We start from the raw sequence: 23558 nt of genomic DNA, 5'->3' as shown, positions 1-23558 counted from the left end.
TGTCTTCACAGGAGAGGTGCTCCAGCCCTCTGATCATCTTGTGGCCCTCCTCTGGAGTCAGTCCAACAGGTCCATGTCCTCCTTACGCTGGGGGCCCCAGAGCTGAGTGCGGCACTCCAGGTGGGGTCTCACAAGAGTGGAGTAGAGGAGAGAACCTCCTCCCCTGACTTGCTGATCACACTTCTTTTGATGCAGCCCAGGATACAGTTGGCTTTCTGGGCTGCAAACACACACTGCCACCGGGTCATATAATCCTTTTTTTTTTTTTTTTCTTTTTTTCTTTACTACTATTTACCTGGGAGGACCTAGACGCTAACCCAGCAGGTATTCTGCACATTGCAATTCCCACTGAGCCACCAGGGATCAAAGCCACTTAGCATCTTACAGAATCAGGCTCACCCATCCCAGGTGAGGAGTTCTGCAGTGCTTCCATCCGCGGGGGCTGCCCAAGCCAAAGCACCACGGTGTCGCCAGGGAGCTGCGGCAAGAATAGACACGTATTTTCTCATTGTTTCCTTTGGCACAAAGAACGCGGTCCAAATGTCTTTTGTGAATTACATTTTTTATTAGATGAACACAGTTTTAATATATAACGTGTACATGGCCTAGGATGCAATGTGCTCCCTCCCCCACCAAGTTACGAAACACTGACGCCGTGAAGGTGAACATCAGCTCTGCATTTGCGACCTTGCAGGGATGTTAGCAGATGGCCAGGAGTGGAAGCTTTGCACACATGTAGGTCTATGCAGGACAGGATGGAGCACATTAGGAAGAGGTAAAGGAACAAGGGAGTAAAAGCTGGATCTGACCTGGCTGAAGAACTGCTCTAAAGAAGCTGTTCTCCAATTCCCCTCCCAAATTCCTTGGGGAGCAAGAGGGTGAAGAATAGGCTGTGCTGCAGCCGGAGTTCCGTGGGGAGCAGCACCGCGTGGTTTCACACACGGCACTGCCAGCCAAGGGCCCCGTGAGAACTGCTGCTCAGGGTGCCGTCAACAAGCTGTGGGCCACTCTGCACCGTGTCTCCCACTCCCGCCCTCTGTGCAGGGCGAATATGAGGGGCTCCCTCCTCCCCCCACCGCTCGTGCCAAGATTTAGTGAAATCGGTGGACAAGTCCCTGAAGACTAATGGTATTTGGCACTTTCCTGGTGATGACTCCGCTCTTGCACTCCTATGAAGGGCCACAAGGCACTGCCTAAAATCTCAGGGTCCTACTTCTGAATCATGGCATTCCCAGAATTGGACTCCCTAAATAAATGGCCCGACGGGGGGACAGGGCAGGGAGGGATAACCAAGAGATCCACTGAGAGCCTGGCAGCTCCTTTTCACTTCAGTGACAGCACTTGGGCTGCTCAACACTTGAATCGGTTATTTTGAAGTGTAAACATGGATTTAGGGGCTTTACTCCAGGCCCACTTCCCTTGGAAGGTTTGATTCTAGACAGTCAACAGAAAGGTGAAGAAAAAAAAAAAGAAGAGAAAGCCACACTATGAAAAATCAAGAGTTCAGAAGACTCATCATCAAAAACTGATTTAACCTTACAAAGCGTGCGTCTTGACTCAGGCCTCAAAATCAGTTTACTGCATCATTAAAAAAACAGCAATATAGAAACTACCCCTTTCTCAGTTCAAAGTGTACGCACATCTAAGAAGACCCTACAGAAGCAGTCCTCTTCTGGCAAGGCACTATCCAGTAGTGTGTGGCACAAACAAAAACACATCTATCAAAGCCACTGATACAGTGAATGTGCACGTGCACATCGGCCCGCACAGCAACTTCAGCTAGGTACAAAGATTTACAGCTTAATTCACATGGCTCTCCCTCTTAAAAAGTGGGGTAGCTACAAGTATTAGCTAAAAATTGGGGTCATTTGGTTCTTAAGCATACCTTTATATGCAAGTATTTTAAACAGAATCAAAAATTTGCTGTTTCTTTCAATAAATAGCTCCAGTTTCCACAGACCTTTCCGGTTACCCGATAGTTACATTTCATTATTAAAAAACTAGTTTAAAAAATTCCAGATCATCTTAACAAACTAGAGTAACAAACTAGAACTCTGCTTGCTTTAATTACAAAAATAAGGCTGTCACATAACAAATCAAATTCATATTCAAGCAACATATATATACCTCTTTCTTTTTTTTTTTTTTTTTAAACTAGCCACTTACAATTCAAAAGCACATATTCTAAGGGACTTACACTGCCAATCCACCTAAGCAAGCAGGATACCTTTGGAGCTAGTGTTGTCCTCCATAGAATTTATTACATCCACATGTGTGCTCTGAAATAAGCTATGTTTACCTAACTGCTGTAACAGGACTAGCTCTCCACTGAATGGGAGATTTCTATTTTACAATTATCAAAATTCAAGAGGAGTCTTGTGAAACTAATTTCATCCCTGTAGAAATCAGTCTAGTTTTGCCTTTGACCTCAGTAAGCCTGGGATTTCACCCAGGATTACTCGTGTATATACTTACATACTTCGGTAAGTTTTTTAAAACTGGGACTTCAGGGAGTTCTCAAAGTTTACAATATATCAAGTACATGACAAATCCAGGATGGCTTCTCTGTAATCAACTGCATAATTATATAAATTTATATCTGTATTCATCTGCGAAGTTAAATATTTTTCTTTAAGTTTGGGTTTTTTTGGGAATAGCTATATTGAACTCGGTGAAGTTAACAATGTACAGCTCTATCTCATGTCACATTCACTTCCTACAGCAAGGTTCAAGTCTCATGAAAATACGGGATTGGTGACAAGAATGTCACAATAACTTACCACAGACAACATAACCCTTAAAAATGCACGTACATACATGTATATGCATGCTACCAACTCCCTTTCAGGATTCTTCTAGAAAAGGTGCTGTAGGTAAGATTTTGGCCAGTAGATACAACCATGGACTTGAAATATATGTGTGCTCTTGCTCCATCTAGCCCTTTAACCAGGCTGAGGGGGCACCACGAATCCAAAGAAGAACTTATTTACGGATGGACTCCTTTAACATCTCCTTTTTTAAAGCTTTCTTGCCTTTGTACTAGAGGGAAAAGCCACACAGCTGTAAGCAGTTGGCAGCTGAGATGACACGACAGGAAGGCAACCTGTTCTTTACTCCAGCAACTGGTAGTCATGAACATCGTTCGTGTCATACCTGTGTAGCCATGAGTAAGCCAGTGGCCAAGATCTGAGAGGCTACAATTCTCCTGTTGTTCAGCAGCTTCAGCAGGGACTTGGATGATGACCTAGCACGCACCCTCAAAGTATCTGTGAACGACACCTGAACCTGATTCACTGGTTGGTAACAGCTGGCAGAGCTTCAGTCCAGCAGCATCTCAACAACCTTGAGGACTGGGCTAACAGAAACCTCATGAAGTTTGACAAGGACAAGTAGAAAGTTCTGCCCTTGGGGGTGGCAAAGCATCAGTACGGGCTGGGAAGTGACTGACAGAGTAATACCCCTGCTGAAGGGACCTTGGGATTTTAGTGAACGCCAAGCATATTGTAAGCCAGCAATGTACTCACTGCAAACAGGGGAAAGCATGCAGTGCACCACTTCAGGAGAAGCACGGCCTGCAGGCTGAGGAAAGTTATTACCCATCTCTACTCAACCCTGGTAAGGCCACACCAAAAATACTGTTTTGGGACCTTCAGATTCAAGAGAGATTTGAAGAAACTGGAGAGTAGCCCTCCAACAAAGCAAAGCAGTCAGGGGCCTAAAGCACACAGCCTGCAGAGAGGCTGAGGAAGCCAGGTTTGTTTAGTCTGGTAAGAAGGCGGCTAGAAGGTGCTCTAATGGTAGCCTGAAATTATCTCGAGGACAGTTACAAAAAAGGTTGGTGCCAACCTCTTCCTGTGAGTGCCAGAAAACAGCAAAGGCAACAGCCACAAATCACAGCCTAGGAGTTGCAGCTGGACATTAAAAGAAAGTTTTCACTAGGAGAGTACTGCAGAGCTGTCACAGGTTACCTAGAGGGTTGTGAGAACTTCATCTTTGGATATTTTTAACACTTTGCTAGACAAACCCGTATATGATCTGAGCTAGTGCTGACGTTAGCCTTGATTCTGACAGTGCTAGACCAGATGACCTCCAGTCAACCCTTCCAATTAATATTTCTCAGATGCCACAGTTACTGATTTTAACAGAACGTGATTTGTGGCACACACAGTGTTGCTTTCTGACACTTTTCACAAGTTTGGCTTCCTTCAAGCCACACAGTCTGAGAGATGTTGTGACTGCAAAGCTTTGTCGCATAATGGTTGTCTTTCATTTACCCAAAGACATAAGGACATTTATCGGAATGGCACTACCCCATCACCATGAAATCACTTGACTAAAAAGCTACATTACAGCATAGCTGTTATTTTCATAGCCAGACTTGATTCAAAATGCATAATGCAATTTGACTTCTGTCTAGAATGCATTTTGTAATGGTTATTGGCAAGTCACACGCCCAAGTTCTATGTGCATCAAGGCGGTCCCACTGGAATAATCTCCACTTCCTTTACTTGGCTCCTGTCCATCGGCTGAGCTGACCATTGTGCCCTCATCCAGCAAAGCACACACTCAGCTTTCTGTCTTTGCAGCACCTCCTCATTTCCACACCTGGGGATATAACCAGGACAACAGCTGGGCGAGTTAGGTGTGCTCTTGGATGACGGTAGTGTTTAACCACCCATGGGACTAAGCCCTGACTCTCAAAGTATCCCCCTGACTCTCATGTGGCTAATGGTGGAGATGTGTGTTACAGAAGGTAAACTCAATGTTTTGGCAAAACTTCATTTTAAGGAAGTCCAACTATAGAGCTCCAACTTTGGGTGTTAAGCCTTTCTCGTTTAAGAGATAATATTATCATTAACTATGACATCCCTTCTCCTGAACTACCCAGTATTTCCCACGAAGTGTTTTCCTGCACACTTTACTTGCATTTGGGACAGGAACCATGTCAGAATACTTCACTTTGGCACCTCCTCCATGATAAAACTGTTTTTAAACAGTCAGTTGCATCATTAGACAAATCAAGTTTTCACGAACAAGGTTAGCAGCCCATGTTTCTTAGAATGAACATGATCTAGGATAAACATCACAATAAATAAATGTAGAGCAAAAATACAGCAGTTCTTGGCTTAGACTGAGATCTTAAGATTGACAATTTTTACCTTCTGGATCATAGCCAACACAAATACCCTAATAAACACCAGCACTTCAACTACCATGATGAGCTGATTTCAACTACAGTAGTTGGAAGATTTTAAAAAGGTAAGGAATCTGACTACATAAGTATATCCATGAATGATAGAAGCCCTACACTTCCACTCCTTACTCTCAAACACATGTCTGTTAGAGTATCAGTGCCAGTTGCAAAAGCAATCCAAAGACAGAAGTGAAACATCAACAATGAGTATCTAAAAAGGAAGATGAGCAGCCTGGCCTTAAACCTTTTCATATATGTGTTATTAACCCCACATTATTGGAGAGCACCGTCTCATGGCAAGCAGGCTACAATTAATGATGCATGTTTGCTCTATCACAGTGATCCATTAGGGAAGCTGCTGTGTGCTGAAGAACAGGGTCATTCATCCAGATGTGCTTGTTGATACTTTAGATAGGATTTCTAGGGTTCTGACTCCTATTTAAGAGAAAAGAGAAAAAAAAAAAAAAGATTATTAATGCTATGAATACATTGTCACCTCCTGTGCCTGTGACCTTCACATGTAAGGTGCCCTGAACCCTGGTCCACACGCCAGCTGAGGACGCATCACTCTGAAGCACTACCAGACCGAAGCACTGACCCAGCCAAGCTCACAGAGACACTTCTCCAGGCCTAAAACCGGTTATTTCCTAGGAAGACAGCTGCACAGAAGCTGCTATTTCTGATTGCAGTAGGACATCATCTTTTTCCTAGGACTAGTTCTTCAGGCTACAAAGCAAGGCAGGCCGCCAAAATAACCTGCTTCAACAGCTCCCTGCTGAGGTTTCCTTCCACTCCTGTCCCTCATGGGGTCCAGAAATAAATGAATTCCTGGCACAAGAAGAACCCTACAGATATCCGACAGATGCCATCCAGGCCTGAAACAGTGCTACTACCAAACACAGCTATACCTACAGTAGTCAAGGGAAGAAAAATCCTCCCCTGAGTGTCTGATCCACTGCCAAAAGGTGCACCATACAGTCTCTTTGAACAAGTGTCCAGGCTTTCATATGGGAATAATATCTCCTCTATTAAACTGCCCTCAACAGAAAGATATTATCTGGCTTTGTGTTCTGACCTGTATATATGTATTTGTTAAAACCTAATTCTTATCCAAACAGTTGATAAAACTCCTGACTGCTCCAGCATTTCAGCATTTAAAAAAAAATATATATTAATGCCTAACAAATAAATGCTGTCCTGGTTGAGCCATTATGCCAGGCTGGCCCAGTAAGATGTTTTGGTGTCATAAACTGCAGATATTCCAGTGATTAAGATTCTACTTCTTTCTCCTGTTACAATGAAGTCAGTTGCTTTCAATGTCAAGGAGAATGTATTCTTTAAACTTTATGTATCTGCTGTCCCAAATTAAGTCCCACCTATACACTTGATTCCATTTAGCATGCCTTGCTTTTCATGGCAACTGTTTCAATTACCTCATTAGCCTGAAGCTGATACAGACAAGGTATGGATCAGCACGGTGGTGCATCCAAACACACAAGAGTTCTTTCAGTTCAAAGAAAATTCAAACTCAGTGTGTCAAGAATGCCCTGAAAAGTCCGCAATAGTACACTGACCTTTGATGCCAAAGTAGGTTTCAATCCAAGAAAGGAGAAGACAGTATTGCTCTCCTTTGATTCAAAAAAGCTGTCATAATCCTAGAGAGAGGAAAAAAAAGAAGAAAAAAAAAAAGATGAGTCAACATTTGTATTCATGTTTTCCTGATTGATCTTACCACACCATGTATTAGACTAATGGGTGATATATAATAACACTCAGGAAAATATGGATACTCATCCATATTCTCCTATGCAAACCTAAAAGCTATTCTAAACTGCAATGATCTTGATAACTACAACGACAGGGAAAAACACATAAATTCTCTAACTATAACACAGAAAAATATGAACATGAACTTTCATTAAAAACAAATCTATTGTAGGAATTTTTTAAAGGTATTTAACTGCCTAACAATGCAAATATGTTTCTGACCGGGTTTCTGATTTGCATTTTAGCAAACAAAATGCTTCCTAACATGGAAATCTCCAAGAAGTTCTAAGGCAACTGAACTGCTTATTCTGTGGTGGAACAGAGACTTTGTCATCATTGTATCCTTTGAAATAAGCAATTGCATCTCAGCCATGGACAACCACATAGTTAAATACAAAATGTTACCTTAAAGAAACTGGTATAGAAAGATAAAAAACAACCCTCATTATCATGATTAAATCCCTTTTAGATTTCAGCTGATTAAGACCAGGGTTCGATCTCAAAGTGTTACTACTGCTTTTACTGATCTGTTTACTGCATTGACACCTGCTATTCCTCTCTCGTCTGATGAGCGGACAATACTCAGTTTTCAAGGGAAAAAATGGAGCACAGTTTAATGAATGGATTTCGCATATGGCAAGAAGCCAAGAAGTTTCAGGTTCTATCCATGTTTTGGAAAGATTTCCTCTGTGATCACCAGCAAACAATAAAGCACCCAGTTCAGACTCTTTCCCTCTACCATATAACTGCAAAATGGAAACATTAATCCTTACTTAACCACTTCTGTTAGTAAAGTAAAATTCTTTTAAATGTCAAAAACTTCAGGTATGTGCCCATCACTACATAGCAATTATCTCTAAATATTTAAGAATTGTAGTTACGCTTAACTTGAAAGCACTCAACAAGAGAAATCCCTTTAAATATTGACTATGCACATACATGCTTTCAATACAGAGTAGTAACAGGCAGCCTCCGTGCCTCTACACGCTTCCCACTTGGTAACAGTCATTCCCAATGCACCTGATCCCCAAAGTTAGCTCTTCTTTGGTTCCGAACCTCTAATCTCATTACTTCTGAGGGCTCATCTCTCATTGTTACAGTTTCGGGTGCTTTCCCTGAAATTGCACTTCAATATTGCTCAGCAGCAGCTGCTTTGTTCACTTGTCTCCTTCCACTCCTGTCTTCTCTTGAACCTGTAACCTCACAAACCACCGCACAACCACAGGGGACCATGTAAAATAAACAGAAGTTCTAATTATAAAGCAGAAATCTTTCTCTGACCTGGCTGTTCTGGGAAGGTTGTCATAGGTTATGCAAAGATTAGGAACCTTCTTTTCTCTTCCAACCAGAGTTTACATGCCTAGTCAGTACCCACTTGTGATTACATTTTGGCTTCTCAGTTCCGAAGCAGGAAGCAAAAATGGTCTGGGCAAGCAAACATTCTGCTTCCCAGTATTTCTCTGGGTTTTCACAATGCAGTGTGAATCCCTGAATAACCCCTTCATCCCACCTGCCAGATGCAATTACAAGATATACCGAATTATATCCTTGCAGAAGTAAGTTCTGAAATAACTTTATAAGGAAAGTGTGTACTTGTAGATAAAGACTTGACTTCTCTTTGTTCTTTTTTTTCTCTCCACTAATGTAAAATAAAAGACTGTTTGGACAGAAAATACCCAGTCACCACAGCAAGGATAATACACATCCCACGAGACACCTAATCATCCTGCAGATGTGCAGAATGTCTCTTAAAACCTTTATGGTGCATCAGACAAAGATGCTTTACTAGCATTTCCATAACGATATACTGCTATTCCAACGTGAACAACTGTCCTAGCAAAGTGATACTTTGCATAATCATTGAATAACCTCAGCCCAGACAAACACATAGCTGCGCTGATAGTTTCCCAGCTTCACCCTCTATACTAAAAGCATTGGCCCTGAAAGACACAGAGAGGCCAGCAGGAGTGTATGGTCGTCATCAGGCCTCAGACATATTAGCTGACGTAAGAAGAAAGAGTAAACCTTCTTAAGATGGCTTTTTGTCATCGTCATCTTAAAACATGGCGTATTGCTATGCTGTAGCCTAGGGCAGTAAGTCAGTATTCCATTCCTAAGCTTTATGTCTACTGATCGTTTCAGCTTTCATACACATGTCTATCTATGTATATACATAGAGAGTACGCTCATTTCTTCTATCTGGTTTTCAGTTCCATGGTTCTCTATGTGTGATACCTAATTTCCAATGAATACCATCTACTCACTTCGCTCTATGGGAAGAGGCAACTTTATTTGCTTTCCCTGACAGGGGAATGAAACACCTCAAGGAATAAAGCAGTTCAGGAGCAAAAGAAGGTAGAATCTCCTGCAATGATTGGCATTGTAGACTGGAAAATAGACTTTGCAGACAGATGCTGCTTATCATTACGAGCACAGAACTACTACCATTACTGTTTAAAATGCTAATATATGAAGTTATTAGACAGTTTTAAGTTCCCTCACTATTAATTTTAGGTATGGTCTGTTCTACCTAACTTTGCAATTAAACACAGAATTCAACAAAGGAATTGGCACTTTTACATCAATCTAAAAAATCATTAAAGGTGATGGATAGATGCTAAAATCTGAATTAACATAAATTTACAATTAATATCCAGAAAGTAAATCAAAATAAAATAGACAGATCTCACAACTAAGCCATGGCATAAGCTGAAACAGTACTGAAAGCAACCCCAACAATGCCATGGATTAAAAAGGGACAATGTAATCAGTGGATACCTATAGGAATAACAACTAATGCTGAAGCTCTGCAGAAGGATGCTTGATTAAGCCCTTGACCTCTACGAACGAGACTTGAAAAACTGCATGGATGCTGTTAAACTTGAAACAGAACCAGCCTGACTCTGCTAAAATAGATGAAAAGCCATGAGGGACACAAGCTATATAAGCAACCACCTGTGAAGACAGCACATGATTGGAGAAATAACCTTTATTTTCTCCACTGGGTTCATCTACAAGTGAGTCACACTATCGCTGCAGGTAGGGGAGCAGTGGATGGGTACAACCCACAGGGAGAAGAGCAAGGGCACCCTCCCTCTGCTATCAGGGCAAGTTTAAATTGCCTTAAGCTGCTCATTACAGCCCTGTAAACTATAAGCAGCCAACCGGCAGGCAAGCAGCTACTGCAAGCATTTCTGCAGTAACATGGCTCAAGACAGGCATCGTTTTCACTCCCCACCAGGAGCACCCTTTCCTCCTAAGCACACAAGCAGTTTTCGCGAACCCCCAGACACCTCTTTGTCTCAACAGTCTGTCTAAGGAAGGCTCTCTTGTTTGTTTGGGTGAGTCATCATCTCCCACCACTGTTTTCAAGTTCTGGGGTTCTCCTGAAGTGTGTTAATACCAGTACTTCAATTAGCGCTAAAACTATCACTACTCTAACACCATGGTTTTGTCACTGTTTGTTAATAAACTGGAAAGAAAAACGGCAGGGAAGGGTTCACAGCCTGAAAATAATGCCATAAGAAATAAGACTGTATTCCTGGCTCTGACAACGACGTTGCAACTCAGCTAATCCACCAATATCTGTGAAAATCTATTTAACTTAACCTCTGTAAAGTAATTTAAGTCTTACTCATAAAAAGCTTTCTACAAGTACTAGTTATCACTTATTACTTCCAGAAGCATCCAGGGCTGATTTAGTTTGTTTTTTCCACATATTTACAGATTATCAAACCTGGAATCACTTACTGAAAAAATTGTGAAGGTTAAACAATGAGCTAAACTGAGTAACTGCACGTTTGAAAGAGCACAAAACCCAGTGGATTGATTAATTTTAAAAGGAGCAGAATATTTAATAAGCACAAGAGATTATCCACAGAAGCAATCTCCCTGATGTTTTGAAATATCTGCATTGCGAAACGTATTAAAATGCTATTGACAGTTCCTTGCTTTTATGGGGGATGGGGGGAAGAAGCATCATGCTTTTAGATAAAGTAGCAGTAAAATTTTTATAGGAGTATTTTCCTACTGATCCCGGCAATGAAAACATATGGTCCCAAAACAATCAAATGTAAAAAAGAAGTCACAGAAATGCATAATAGTCCTATAAAAGTTGGAAGAAATCACTTTAGTATGGTAGTTCCTTGAGAGATTTTTGAGAAGTATGATCTCAAGGAACATGATCTGAAGGAACACAATCTCAAGGACCTGTCGGTTGTGCTTTGGCATGTGGTAGGAGTTCAAAGTGGGCATCCCTGGCTTTCCCTGTAACACAGGCAAGATAACAGCTGTTCAAAAACATCCTCCCTTTGATCTTACCTTTACAAGGAGAGAAAGTCTGTGCAGATTTGGGCCACACGTAAAGACCCTAAATCCATGGGTGAGGACATGAAAATTCTTGTCTCAGATAAAGAACATCCCAGTGCTACCAGCAGCAGATGCAGAGGCTGAAGAAGGAAAATGGTGCCAAGTTCAGTGGAAGTGGAGAGCTTCATGCACAGGCAAGAGCCCAACTTACTTGCAAGCCAATGGGTTCCACTTGGAAAACTGGGACACTCTGCCTTCCCACAGAGGAAAGACACCACCATCAGCTGGTTTTGGCAAGGCAGTGGTTCCCTGTTTCTGCACTAGGCTTCACCACTGGTAGCAAGTTACTACAATCCCCCTGTCACTGTCCCAGGCAGCTCTACCAAACCTGCAAGTGCTGCAGCTTTGCTGGGGTCAGCTGAGCAGTGCTATCCTGCCCCTCTGCAAGGAAGTGGCTCCCACTGACACCCTGGAGGCATTCCAAGAGCAGCTGTTAACCTAAAAATATATGAGTATGACAAACTGCCACCCACTGCCCCACTTCAAAAGGCAACTATGTGCACAACCAGAATTTGGACTGTATCACTTTAAATTACAATCCTCGGTGCTTTCCAGAGCAGCTAATTACACATATATGCATAAAATTCTGGCAAAATCAATAGCTGATTAAGGTTACTAAAACCAAGGGGAAATAGAGATGGCGTACGTCAATCATCAGTGATGCAGAGATGTTCAATCCGTCTGGAAAAGTTGAAAAGCCAAAACCACAGGTGATAAATCACAAAGATGAGGGTATGAAAGGTTACCAAGAATGACAAATGCCAGGAGAATAAAATATATCTCAGGATGGTTTGAGGGCATAGAGAAGTGACAGGAGTATAAATAAGGTAAGTAAAGAGCTATTTCAAATCAGAAAAGGCTTCTTAACACAGTAACAGCAGAGTGCTTTAGGCCTGGTTCCTCATCCTTAAAGTCAATGGCAGCTTGGTCACCCACCAAGTAGTCTAAGCAAGATACAGCCCTTCTGTTTTACCACAAGAACAGAACAGTTACAGCATCAAAGATGTTCTAAGAGCTACTGAAATTAGCTGACCAAAGCTCTTGCTTTGTTGAAAATAAACAAAGCTAACTGTACTGAAGTTTCAGCAGCTCACCTACAGACAAGCAAAATCTTGCTGGTCTTGCACAGCATAAAGCTTTGCTTTCCCTGCACCTGCTGAGTGCCTCTAAACCAGGATAGTTTCAATTTACTCATCCATGACCTGGATGGAGGGAGAGAGCGCACCCTCAGCAGGTTTGCTGATGGTACAAAGCTGGGAGGAGTGGCTGACACACCAGGAGGCTGCGCTGCCATTCAGTGACACCTGGGCAGGCTGGAGAGCTGGGAGGAGAGGAACCTAATGAAGCTCAACAAAGGCAAGTGTAAGGTCCTGCACCTGGGGAGGGACAACCCCATGCACCAGCACAGGCCAGGGGTGACCTGCTGGAAGGCAGCTCTGCGGAGAAGGGCCTGGGGGTTCTGGGGGACAGTGAGTTGACCAGCAGTGTGTCCTGGTGGCCAAGAAGGCCAGTGGCACCCTGGGGTGCATTAGGAGCAGCGTGGCCAGCAGGTCACGGGAGGTTGTCCCCCACCTCTGCTCTGCCCTGGTGAGGCTGCACCTGGAGCCCCTGTCCAGTTCTGGGCTCCCCAGTTCAAGAGAGACAGGGAGCTGCTGGAGAGGGCCCAGCGGGGAGCTATGAAGGTGGTGAGGTGACTGGAGCATCTCCCTTGTGAGGAAAGGCTGAGAGAGCCGGGGCTGCATAGCCTGGAGAAGAGAAGAGTGAGGGGGGATCTTATCAATGTTTACAAATATCTTAAGGGTGAATTCAAGAGGACGGGGCCAGGCTCCTTTCAGTGGTGCCCAGTGACAGGGCAACAGGCAATGGGCACAAACTGCAACACAAGAAGTTCCACCTGAATATGAGGAAGAACTTCTGTACCTTGATGTTGACAGAGCACTGGGACAGGCTGCCCAGAGAGGCTGTGGGTCTCCTTCTCCGCAGACATTCAAAACCTGCCTGGATGTGATTCTGTGCCCCTTGCTCTATGAGAGCCTGCTTTAGCAGGGGGCTGGACTAGATGATCTTCAGAGGTCCCTTCCAACCCTGCCCCTGCTGTGACTCAGATAGAGAGGCAGGCCACGGCTGCAAAGGTCTTTAGGAGCTAAGTTAGCCCAGGTGGTAACAGGAGGAAGGATTTGAGGCTCACTGTGGAGGCAGGATGGTTGGTAATAGATCTAGAGCTCAGCAGACCCATGAGCACATTGCCAGAGCACGCTAAAGAAGGTCATGTTTACACGGCTTCACCAGAAGGCTGAAGTTCATGAAAGAGAAATATAGTAAGAATTACTAAATACATTAAAGTGATATTTGTTTCAGAAGAAAAACTAGAGACAGGGAAAATACTCAACTTAAATATTTTATATGTATTTTAAATGCTTGACTTGCTTGTAGTCTTTCCTAGGCATATGCTTATGGCCATTGCTAGGACAAAACTGGGCTAGATGGACCTTCAGTCTTACACATTTAAGGTCACTTATATCAGATGCATCTTAACACAAGTTTTAAAATAATCAGCAAAGCAAAGTGATATTGTCCACTTAGTATGCTGGTAAAAGGAAAAAAAAAACCCAAAAGCTTCACACTTAAATATCCTTTCAGTTTATCCTGAAACTAAAATGGTGCTGTGGTTGCTCTGCACCTCTTTAAAACCAGATTAATCAAAGACAGGAGAACTCTCTTAATGTCTAGATTATGCAGAAATCCCCACAGCCATCCACCGCCCAAATGCGACAGTGAACTAAGAGTAGCTTAGTCTTTGAAAGCGTGGACAAGCATTCAGGAAATCTGGATTTAACTCTTCTTTATGACACAAATGTTTTATGCCAATCTACTCCAGTACAAAAACTGCTGGTCCTTGGGAATTGTTTCCTCTTTAGATCCCGCTTCCAGAGTAGCTGCTGCTTCTCTCAACAGCAACTGCCAAGTTCACAAAGCTCAACTTGACTACAGCAGTATCCCAACTGCGTTGCGGAGACTTTAAGCAGGCTAGGAAACCAGATCACTGTAGTGATGTGATTACAGACACTGCCGTAATTAATTTGGCTCAGCATTTTGTTAAGCAGGTACACTGAAGCTTGTTTAAATAAACACTGTTGCTGCTGGGAGAAACTATTTACTGCACACCAATGTTAAAACTGGCAGTACTGCAGATCAGCATAAATAATTATTTGCGCTTCAAGAAACATAACACAAGCATGACGGCATTGGGGCAAAGTAAAACATTAACACGAAGTAGATTTAACTTACAATTAGCAATTACACAGACACTGTCTATCCATTACTGCAACTGAGATTAGGAGAACTTTATTTCTAATGAAGTTTCAAAGACAGTAACTGTGAATAGAAGTCCTTCCAGTTGAGCAAGTTGGCTTTGTTGCTGTTTGCTTTTAGTTTGCTGCAAGAGAAAGAGCAAGCTTGCTAAACATCTCAGACAAACCCTTACTGCTTACCACACCAAGAGGCAGAAAACCAATCCTTACCGCACCAAAAAGCAGAAAAATAAGGAACATGCCCAAATGTAGCCTGCACTGCTTTTCAGACAGATTTTTTTTTAAATGCACTGATTATTGGACAGCACTTCAAGACTGGCATGCTGCTTGACTTTGCTTATCTTTGTCAATATTTTTTTAATATATGATTATGATCTCTCCATTCTTACAAAAGGGGCGGTGTAATTTGCCCTTACAAGAGTGGGGAACTTCATTTAAATGCACTGAATCAGCACTTTACTACTGACTGAGTTAATACTGTATGCCATTGAGAAAGAGCTGTTAGCATCCTTCCTGAAAAGGGCACTTCAGTTCTCTAGAACAGATGACATTCATTTACTGATCTGATTAGGATTACAATGGAAAACTCTTACTCAGCACAGCTCTCCTTGGAGAATGAGTGTGTGTGCATGTGTGAGGCTTTTTAAATATTATATAAATACACAAAAATAAGAATCTTGTCCCCACAACACAGGACAATCTAAACATGACAGCTTTCAATTACCTAACCTTCTGATAAGATCTCTGCACAGGATTTTTAAAGAACTTATTCAATTGACTCTACAAAGCAACCTGTTACTCTTCTCCTAATGGCCAGATGTTTATTTCAGTAATCTCTTTAGTTGTAGGCTTCCAGAAACAAAGGCTTTAAATTAAAAAGGAGCAGATGTCAGCTACAGCTCTATTGTTGGGACAGTATGGGACAAACTCAGGCCAGTATGATGTTTGCTGTTCATTCAGTAACAGTGACAGGGACACATACATCAACAACGTAAGAACCGATACTCCTCACCTCTAAGACAGGGAGTCCAAGTGCAGAAAGGCTTCCCCCAGCCAAGCACTGAAGAGCTCAAACTGGCACAGCACCCACCTGGGGCAGGGGAATATTCAAGGGACTCAGTGGCAGTATCAGTAAGACTATGGATGATCAGGTGCCACCTCCCCCTTCTGTGCACCTTCTAGCTCATCATGTTATTTTACTAATGGTTCGGATAAGAATATTATCAAATCATACCATAACAGGAATTTGAGAAGAGGGAGGGATGGAAACGTCAGGGAGTTAACTATGGTAGTCATCCTTTTACATGAGATCGTGGCCAAAAGACATATATTGACTGTGCTGCACAGAAGCTCTGCATGCACATATTTTAACTTGGACATGTTTTAAGGTAGCTGTAACTTTACATGGGACATTACAACCACGTGTTGGTTGGTTTTCCTCTTAGAGCGTTTTACTCATACCAATATTAGGTGACATCTCAGAACACTAAATAAAATATAGATTTCCCCCTTTATTTTAGTAATTGGACACTGTCAGAATCATCCTTCAACACATTCTTTCTTTCCTGCAGTTCCTTCAGAGAAGAACAAAATCAGAAAGCTACTAAGAAAGAAGAAAGCCACACTAATTGTAGTGGCACTGCAAGGTATCAACAGCATTCTTACTTAAAAATTTATTATAACTTTGCTGTATCTTCAAAGTGTTTCTCAGAAGATAATCTTAGTAGCATGATTACAAGCGGAGCAGCGGTGCACAGAATTAGCTATTTCATCCTGGTTCTTCACTGACAACAGCCATGGCCTTCTCTTAGATACTGTTCCAATACACTGCTACATGCATAATCTGTGCCCTCAAAGTATCACTGCCACTTAGTAAGCTTTCTTACCCTTTCCTCATATATCTCATACATCATGTAGGCTATACTTTAGTAGAACGGGCCCTTTAGAAAAGACTTTAACCAAAGCAGTCATGACACCTTCAAGAATAAACCCCTTTTCTTCAAGAAAGTGTAGCACAATAGGAAGTTTCCATTCCATGCAAAGGAGAATTAGGATCCCAAAATTGTTAGTAATTATGTGACGCTTACTGGTTATCAATGAGTGCTGCAGAACATCAATGTAAATATTAAAACTAAAAAGAAAAAACTTTGCAATATTTTCTACTATATCCTGTAAAGGTGACAATTTTAATTTTATACCAGTCATCTTTAAGTGTATTAAAATACCTAAACACATATTATACATAACACATACGTATATACATATACTTGCATATCCATAAATATATAAACACATATATTATTATTATATTTAGGAAATAAGAGTCTGCACACAGAGTAAAATATCTCCAGAGTTGTATCAAATCTTGGACAGCTATCATCTTTACGTGGTGAGATAGTTCACAAAGTATCTGCTACTTCACTTTGAAAGAGCTATTGATAAAGTTTAGAACTCAGAGAGGAAAGAGTTCAAATAAAAACTGTGGTGCTCAACAGGAATGTACTCTCTCCACTACAGGGCAAACAGCAGCATTATAATACATTACTGGTACCAGTTCTAACCGTTCTGAGGATAAAATTATTGGATTATTTTATTTTTAGTCAGTTGCTGAGCTTCTATTTTTCAAGCCCTACCACTGGACAGGCTGGCTACTCCACACTTTTGCCTCTGGTACCACACTCCTCTGTATCAAGCATATATCACATGGAACTAAAGCTCTTTGCCTTAGGACACAGAAAAGCAGTGGAGAAGTGGATGGCAAAAGCATAGGCATAGCCTCTAAGTTATAACCATACAGACCTTGTGAATGGTCCAAACAGTATCTTGCCAACATGGAAAAAGACACATGGGCAGGGGTTGCCTTCCAGCACTAGCCCTGCCTTCTATATTCCTTGCTTGAGAAAAGGGCCTAATCAGGAAGATAAAACAGTGCTGTATCACTGACCTCAAGTCACTCACATACAGCCTGGGGTCTGTGGTGAGCCACAAACTACTCCAATACAACTGCAAAAGGTAATTAAGAATGATTTCAAACAAACAGCTTGAATTGGCCATACAGGAAACTCTACCTCTGATGGGAAAAATAATTAATCAAGAAAGTTTCAGCATCGTCAATCATTAACAGCTGTTATATGAACTCTGAGCAAATACACACTAACCTCTATCTAGCAAGATGTATCATTCTTCTAAAAACAGAGCTGGACCACCAAGACACTGAGTCGGGTAAGACACCTCCAAGGGTGCAGGGAACCAAATGTAGATTTGATGAATACCAAATAGCCTCACAACTGCCCTAGGTCCTGAAGTAAACACACTATAGCAGGCGTGCCAAGGTGAATTGTGCCACGTTGCTTGAGGATCTAGAGACAGAGCTCAAGCTCTCTGTATCTGTAGGCACAAGAACAATGACAAACTCCCCAGTGACAGGCCAGGGCAGAAACTCTGAGGTGGCCTCTAGCCAGTTTTCTTAAATCTTCTTTCCTATTCTTTCTCTTATCAGTGACTGAAAAGCCACCGATACAGTTACTGATTTGTCATTTTACACATATAAAATGTAAGAACAAGAAATGTGTGTGACTCTTTCCAGGATCTTTAAAAAAAAAACAGAACAGACTGATACTTAACAGTGCAAAGAAATCAGTGCCACAGTAATGGCCTGTGCGCTGAATAGTTTCTGGAGAACACTGCACCTCTTTCAGTGGCTTATTTTATTTCTTTCTTGTCTATAGGCCTTCACTGTTTTGATGGGGCTGACACCCATATATTAAATTTCAGGGAAGGACAATAAATATCACGTATCTGTGTCTCTGCTGCTGCCCACTAGGCACTCTATCAGGACTTACTCTAACACTAAACCATATGAGCAGCTTCAAAAGAAAAGAAAAAAAAAAGTCAGCTTGATATGTAAATATTTTCTCTTCAGCTCAAACTCCCACCTGAAAACAGATTTCCTTTTTAATTTTGGTTGGCCTAAATTTCAGGCTGTCTCACATCAGTGGCAGATTTCTGCATATAAAACTGTCACTGTTTCAAAGTGCTAACTTGTGCTTTGTAAGGTTAAAGTAAGAGTGCACTCACTGGGAAGTGGAGACTTCCAATCTTCTGAAAGATCCAGGAGTCACTTCTAGTCTAAGAAGAGTCACACATTAAATTGTGGAGATTTCAGAGAAAGCAGAAGAGGGAAGTGGTGAGGCACTGGCCTAATTTCAGACACCACTTTTCCAGCATTTCTTGCTTTCTATTTTAAAAGCTTTCCATGTCTCCATGCAGTAGCCAGAACATGGCAGATCCTGTTTGGATACATGTACCTATGGCTCCTCACCAGCCATGTGAAGAAGTTAGAGCCCTAGCTGGTGGCTTCAAATTCCACTCTAGAAGCCACATGCCTAAAATTTAGGTGCTTGGCATCATGCTGTAGTCCCTTTGTGAATCTGGTCCTAATGCACCAACCTGCAGTGATCTCTCTCTGTTTGGATCTTCTATAGTCTGTGCAAAAAGGGCAACAGTAAGTAATAAGTATGCAAGGATAAGTAATTATTTGTTCATTCTTTTAACAGTGTTTTTAACCTGCAGGATACTTAACAGTTAGTACTATGTTGGTCCATACCAGCAGTACTTTAGAAAAATCTAACTTACATGCAACATCACTGATCTGGCTGTGTAAAATAAATTCACAATGGGAGGCAGAGGATTTAGAAATTTTTCTGTAAGCTTGAAAGCAAAGGATTTAGTTAGTGAAAACTTAGAAAACAAACTGCAGTTTTCATCTTCATGTTTTTACTGGGTCCAGCTGTGATGAAGCTGACTTCCTTCACAGCAACCCCTATGGTGCTGCGTTTTGGATATGTGACTAGAACAGCCTTGACAACACAGCAATGATTTGGTTATTGCCAAGCAGTGCTTGCACAGCATCAGGGTCTTCTCTGTTTCTCATTCTGTTCCTCCCTGCTGCCCCCAGAGAGTAGGCTGAAAGGGCAAGAGGGACAGAGATTCCAATTAGCCAAAGGGATTTTCCACACCATATAACTTCATGCTCATATAAAACTGGGGAGTGTTTGTCTTCCAAGGTACCCATCGCTGGGAGACTGAGTGGGCCTAGGTCTGCTTTTGGGAGATGGTGAGTGACTGTGTTTGCATCACTTGGGATTTTGTCCCTTTCCTTCACTTACTAAACTGTCTTTATCTCAACTCATGAGTTCACTTGCTTTTTCTCTTCCTATTTTCTTCACCTTCCTGCTAGGTGAGTAGGGGGGAGCAAGCAGCTGTGTGATTGCTGTCTGAGGTCAACCTACAACGGTTCTTTTTGGCTCCTGAACAGGGACTCAAAAAGGTTCAAGATAATGACAGATGTGATCAGAGTGTACTAGACTGAATTTACAGCTGGTTTACCTGTTTAGCTGTTACTTCGCAGGCTGTTACTTTGTGTTGCTGGTCACAATGTTGACTTGCCTGTTCTTGATCTCCTTTTGTCTTTTTCCTCAGTTGCTCTGTTGCTTGCTCCCTTCCTTCCTGTACATCAAACTCAAGAGCTTGTAAATGGCTGTTTTCAGCTTTTATTGTTTGCCCTGTTGTTTATCACTTTCTTTTGCTTTGCCTAGGAGAGCCGTGATAAAAGCACCAGCCTCAAGCCTAATTTGCTCTTTGGCCCCTGCACCGTTGCCATCCCAGTACTCTGGGAACCATCTCGTGGAGACAATGCTCTCCAGGAGCCATTCTGTAGGGAAAATGAAGAAGGGCATCTTCTACTCCAGGACAGAGGCTTCTACCCTTGTTCCAATGGCCCTTCAGTTTCTTGAACCTTCTAATGTAACCAGAATGTTGTACTGGTGTGTGCAGTGACACTGATTTTGGCTTTTCCTAATGTTAACTGATCAGTTGGGAATGCCACACAGGAATGTGCCCTGAGGCAACAGTTTCCTGGGTGGCAAGGTCTGTGGGAGAATTTGAGCAGGTGCCTAGAGCAGTTTTCACCTCCGATGGCTTGGGACTTCTCTCGTGAACATCCTGTTGAATTAGCAGAGCACTTGAGGGAAGGATGCCTTGCATATACCACAAAGCCACAACTTCCAGCGCTGTGCTTGGGCCAGGGGTAGACCTATGCCTATGCTCAAAGGAAGAAGAGGGTCTCTGGATCTCATGACACACAAAGAGACACTGTGAGGGTCTCTGGATCTGAGGACATAAAAATAGATACTGTGAGGGTCTTTGAACACGCACACAGACACTGTGCATAAATCAGAAGCCCAACCCCCAACTGCAACTGTTGTTCCTGCAGTCAAGAAGAAACCATGGGAGCATAGGTTGACCCAGTTAGTAAAGGAGAAAGAAGCTCCTCTTGAGGGAGAGCAGGAAGAAGACATCATGGACTGGCCAAAAGGCAGACATTTTGAAGCATCACCCAGGGAGGTGACTCATGCCAAAGAGGCCCCGCTGTATAATAAACTACTAGAAAATGAAAAACAATATGCTCTACTTGCTGATGGGTCCTGTCATATCGTGGGAAAACATTGGAAGTGGAAAGCTGCTGTGTGGAGTTTCACAAGACAAGTCACAGAAACCGTCACAGGCAAAGGCAAATCGAGTCAGTTTACAGACGTGAAAGCCATCCAGCTGGCCCTAGACGTTGGGAAAGAGAAAAGTGGCCAGTATCCTATCTTTATACTGACTCATGTATGGTGGCACATGCCCTGGGGGTTTCCTACAGCAACTGAAGCTGACATACTGGCAGCACAGAGATAAGCCCACCTGGGCTGCTGTGGCTGCTGTGTTATGGCAAAACATTGTTGCATAGGTAGAGAACCTTGCTGTAAAAGTATGTTACTTAGATATTCACATGCCCAAGAGTTATGCCACCAAAGAAAACGGAAACAAGGAGCAGACAGACCAGGCTGCCAGAACTGAAATGGCAAAGGTGGACCTGGACTGAAAACCTAACGGTGAGCTATGACACATCAGGACACCTAGGAAGAGATGCAATGTATAGACGGGCTTGTGATCAATGGGGTACCTGACCACTGAAGCCACTGAACAGGTTATCCCTATATCTGAAACATGAGCCACGATCAAACAAGTCAAGTGGGTAAAGCTTCTCTGCTGTGGGGAACAGTGGCTGGGAAAGGCAGTGTGGGTTGCTCCTCCCCCAGGAAACAGCAAACCTGTTTGTGGGGTTCCTTTTGCTCAAGGGTGAGGGTGCACTTGGTGGGTAATGCAGGAGGATGAGGAAACCCGGTGTGCCCCTGAAGGAGACTTACCCTTGGGGGAAAATAATCCATTATTTGAGTTGTATGTCATAGCACAGCAGGAGCCACTAAAACTAACTGAGGATGAGCCTTGTACGGAACCGAGCAAGACACAACTGGGTTCAATGCCCAACAACACAACACAACACCTCCTATTAAGGTTCTACTTGTCCTTTTTTTTGTTTTTGATCTTTTCCAAATTATCTCCACTTTAATTTTCTTTATGCCAAGTGCATGAGCTCCCTCTTGGAACATTCACTAAGCATGAAGATTTCCTTACTCTTGCATAGCACTAACTAGAGCAAGATAACTGTAATAATTTCAGATTTACACTACTGTACATTAGAAGAGCAGGTTCATGTGTCTGATTTGTCTGAAATGTAGACTCTCTTCTTACACACTTACAATGTTATAGCAATGTCACTAAGATGAAACAACGTTGTAAAGTCATAAAAATATGTAAATTATCATAGTGTCAGTGCTATGACATAGCACTGGATTATGAGTAAAATGATTTGTGTTCTCGTGTGCTCACAGCTCTATCTTGTTTGCAGGAAATAAAAATGTTTCTTGCTGAGTACTTTATTTCAAAATCCATCGGCAGAACTTGTTACTGAAAAACTAGGTAATGCATCTCAGAAGACTGAGAAAAGGAGAAGATAGATTAATGATCATATTTGTGACTACATCGACTCAAAAATTACAAGGTCTTGCTCACACTTTGAAACACAGAGTTTGTCCGTTGGTAGCACAAGGATCCTTCCCCCTCTGGTACAAGACGTTTTGTGAACCAGTAAGCACTGACCACCTTTTTGTACCTTTCTCCCCCCTTACACCAGCTATCATGTTAAAATGGCTGACAGCAATCCATTTTGGATACTTACTGAAAATACCGAAGACAAACTTCTTCTATATTGCAGTTACATTCTGAAAAGTGATTATTTCAAATGGTAATGTCCTAGCCAGAAAAATCTGTTCTGAGATAATACCCTTGTATGCATTGCTATGGTTTTCTACTAAAGAGAAAATGGGCGGGGAATAAAAAAAACCCAACTATTAATGCTTTACTAACAGAGAAAAACCAGCATGGCTATGAATATGACACTGCATCATGGCTTGTACACCATATGCTTGTGTACCTCTACAGAAATAACATGAACAAAATACAAAGTGTATCTATTTTGCTTTGTCTTGTCTAGCCCTCATAGGTTTAGAGGAAAAGCAATGAATCTGACCAGTTCATATTTTAAGTAAGTAAATCTATATTGTCAGTAACAATGTATAAGCCACAATAAGTACATAGGCAGTTTTCCTGGTGAGACTAGAACTGGCAGGCAAAATACCGGTGTTTTTTAATAGAGTAAATAGGATTAGAAATTGCCTGGACACAAATCAGGAATGATAAGCTACGATTTTCACCAATCAATTCACAGAAAACTTGGTGGGTATCGTTTAAGTTATTTAAAAGCTTTTTTTTTTTTTTTTTTTAAGTTATTTGTATCAAGATAAACTTACGAAAACGATGTGGAAATGACAATGAGAAACAAGATCTGCAGTGTCTGCTGACTTCATCTAACTGTGATATTTTAACCCCCTTTCCAGCACTGACCCCGTTTGCCTCCTGCCTAATCTTTTGACCCACTCTATTACCTAAGAACTTCACCAACCAATACAGCAGGC

The 23558-nt window shown here is 42.1% G+C and overlaps 1 protein-coding gene across 1 annotated transcript in view; it reads right to left on the bottom strand.

Annotated features, from left to right (window-relative positions):
• Positions 1 to 545: 545 nt before the first annotated feature.
• Positions 546 to 23558, bottom strand: part of SH3BGRL2 (SH3 domain binding glutamate rich protein like 2) — a 48316-nt gene continuing 25303 nt past the window's right edge. Inside the window, exons 3-4 of the mRNA XM_055809461.1 lie at positions 6769 to 6849; positions 546 to 5629 (exon numbers count right to left, since the gene is read on the bottom strand). Of these exons, the coding sequence (XP_055665436.1) occupies positions 5615 to 5629; positions 6769 to 6849 (96 nt within the window). The 3' untranslated portion in view covers positions 546 to 5614. The remainder of the gene's footprint in view (positions 5630 to 6768; positions 6850 to 23558) is intronic.

The sequence above is a fragment of the Falco peregrinus genome, chromosome 7 (assembly GCF_023634155.1).
Source record: "Falco peregrinus isolate bFalPer1 chromosome 7, bFalPer1.pri, whole genome shotgun sequence".
Taxonomy (NCBI): domain Eukaryota; kingdom Metazoa; phylum Chordata; class Aves; order Falconiformes; family Falconidae; genus Falco; species Falco peregrinus.
The sequence above is the reverse complement of the archived record's forward strand: the minus strand, read 5'-3'. Positions and strand labels throughout refer to the sequence as shown.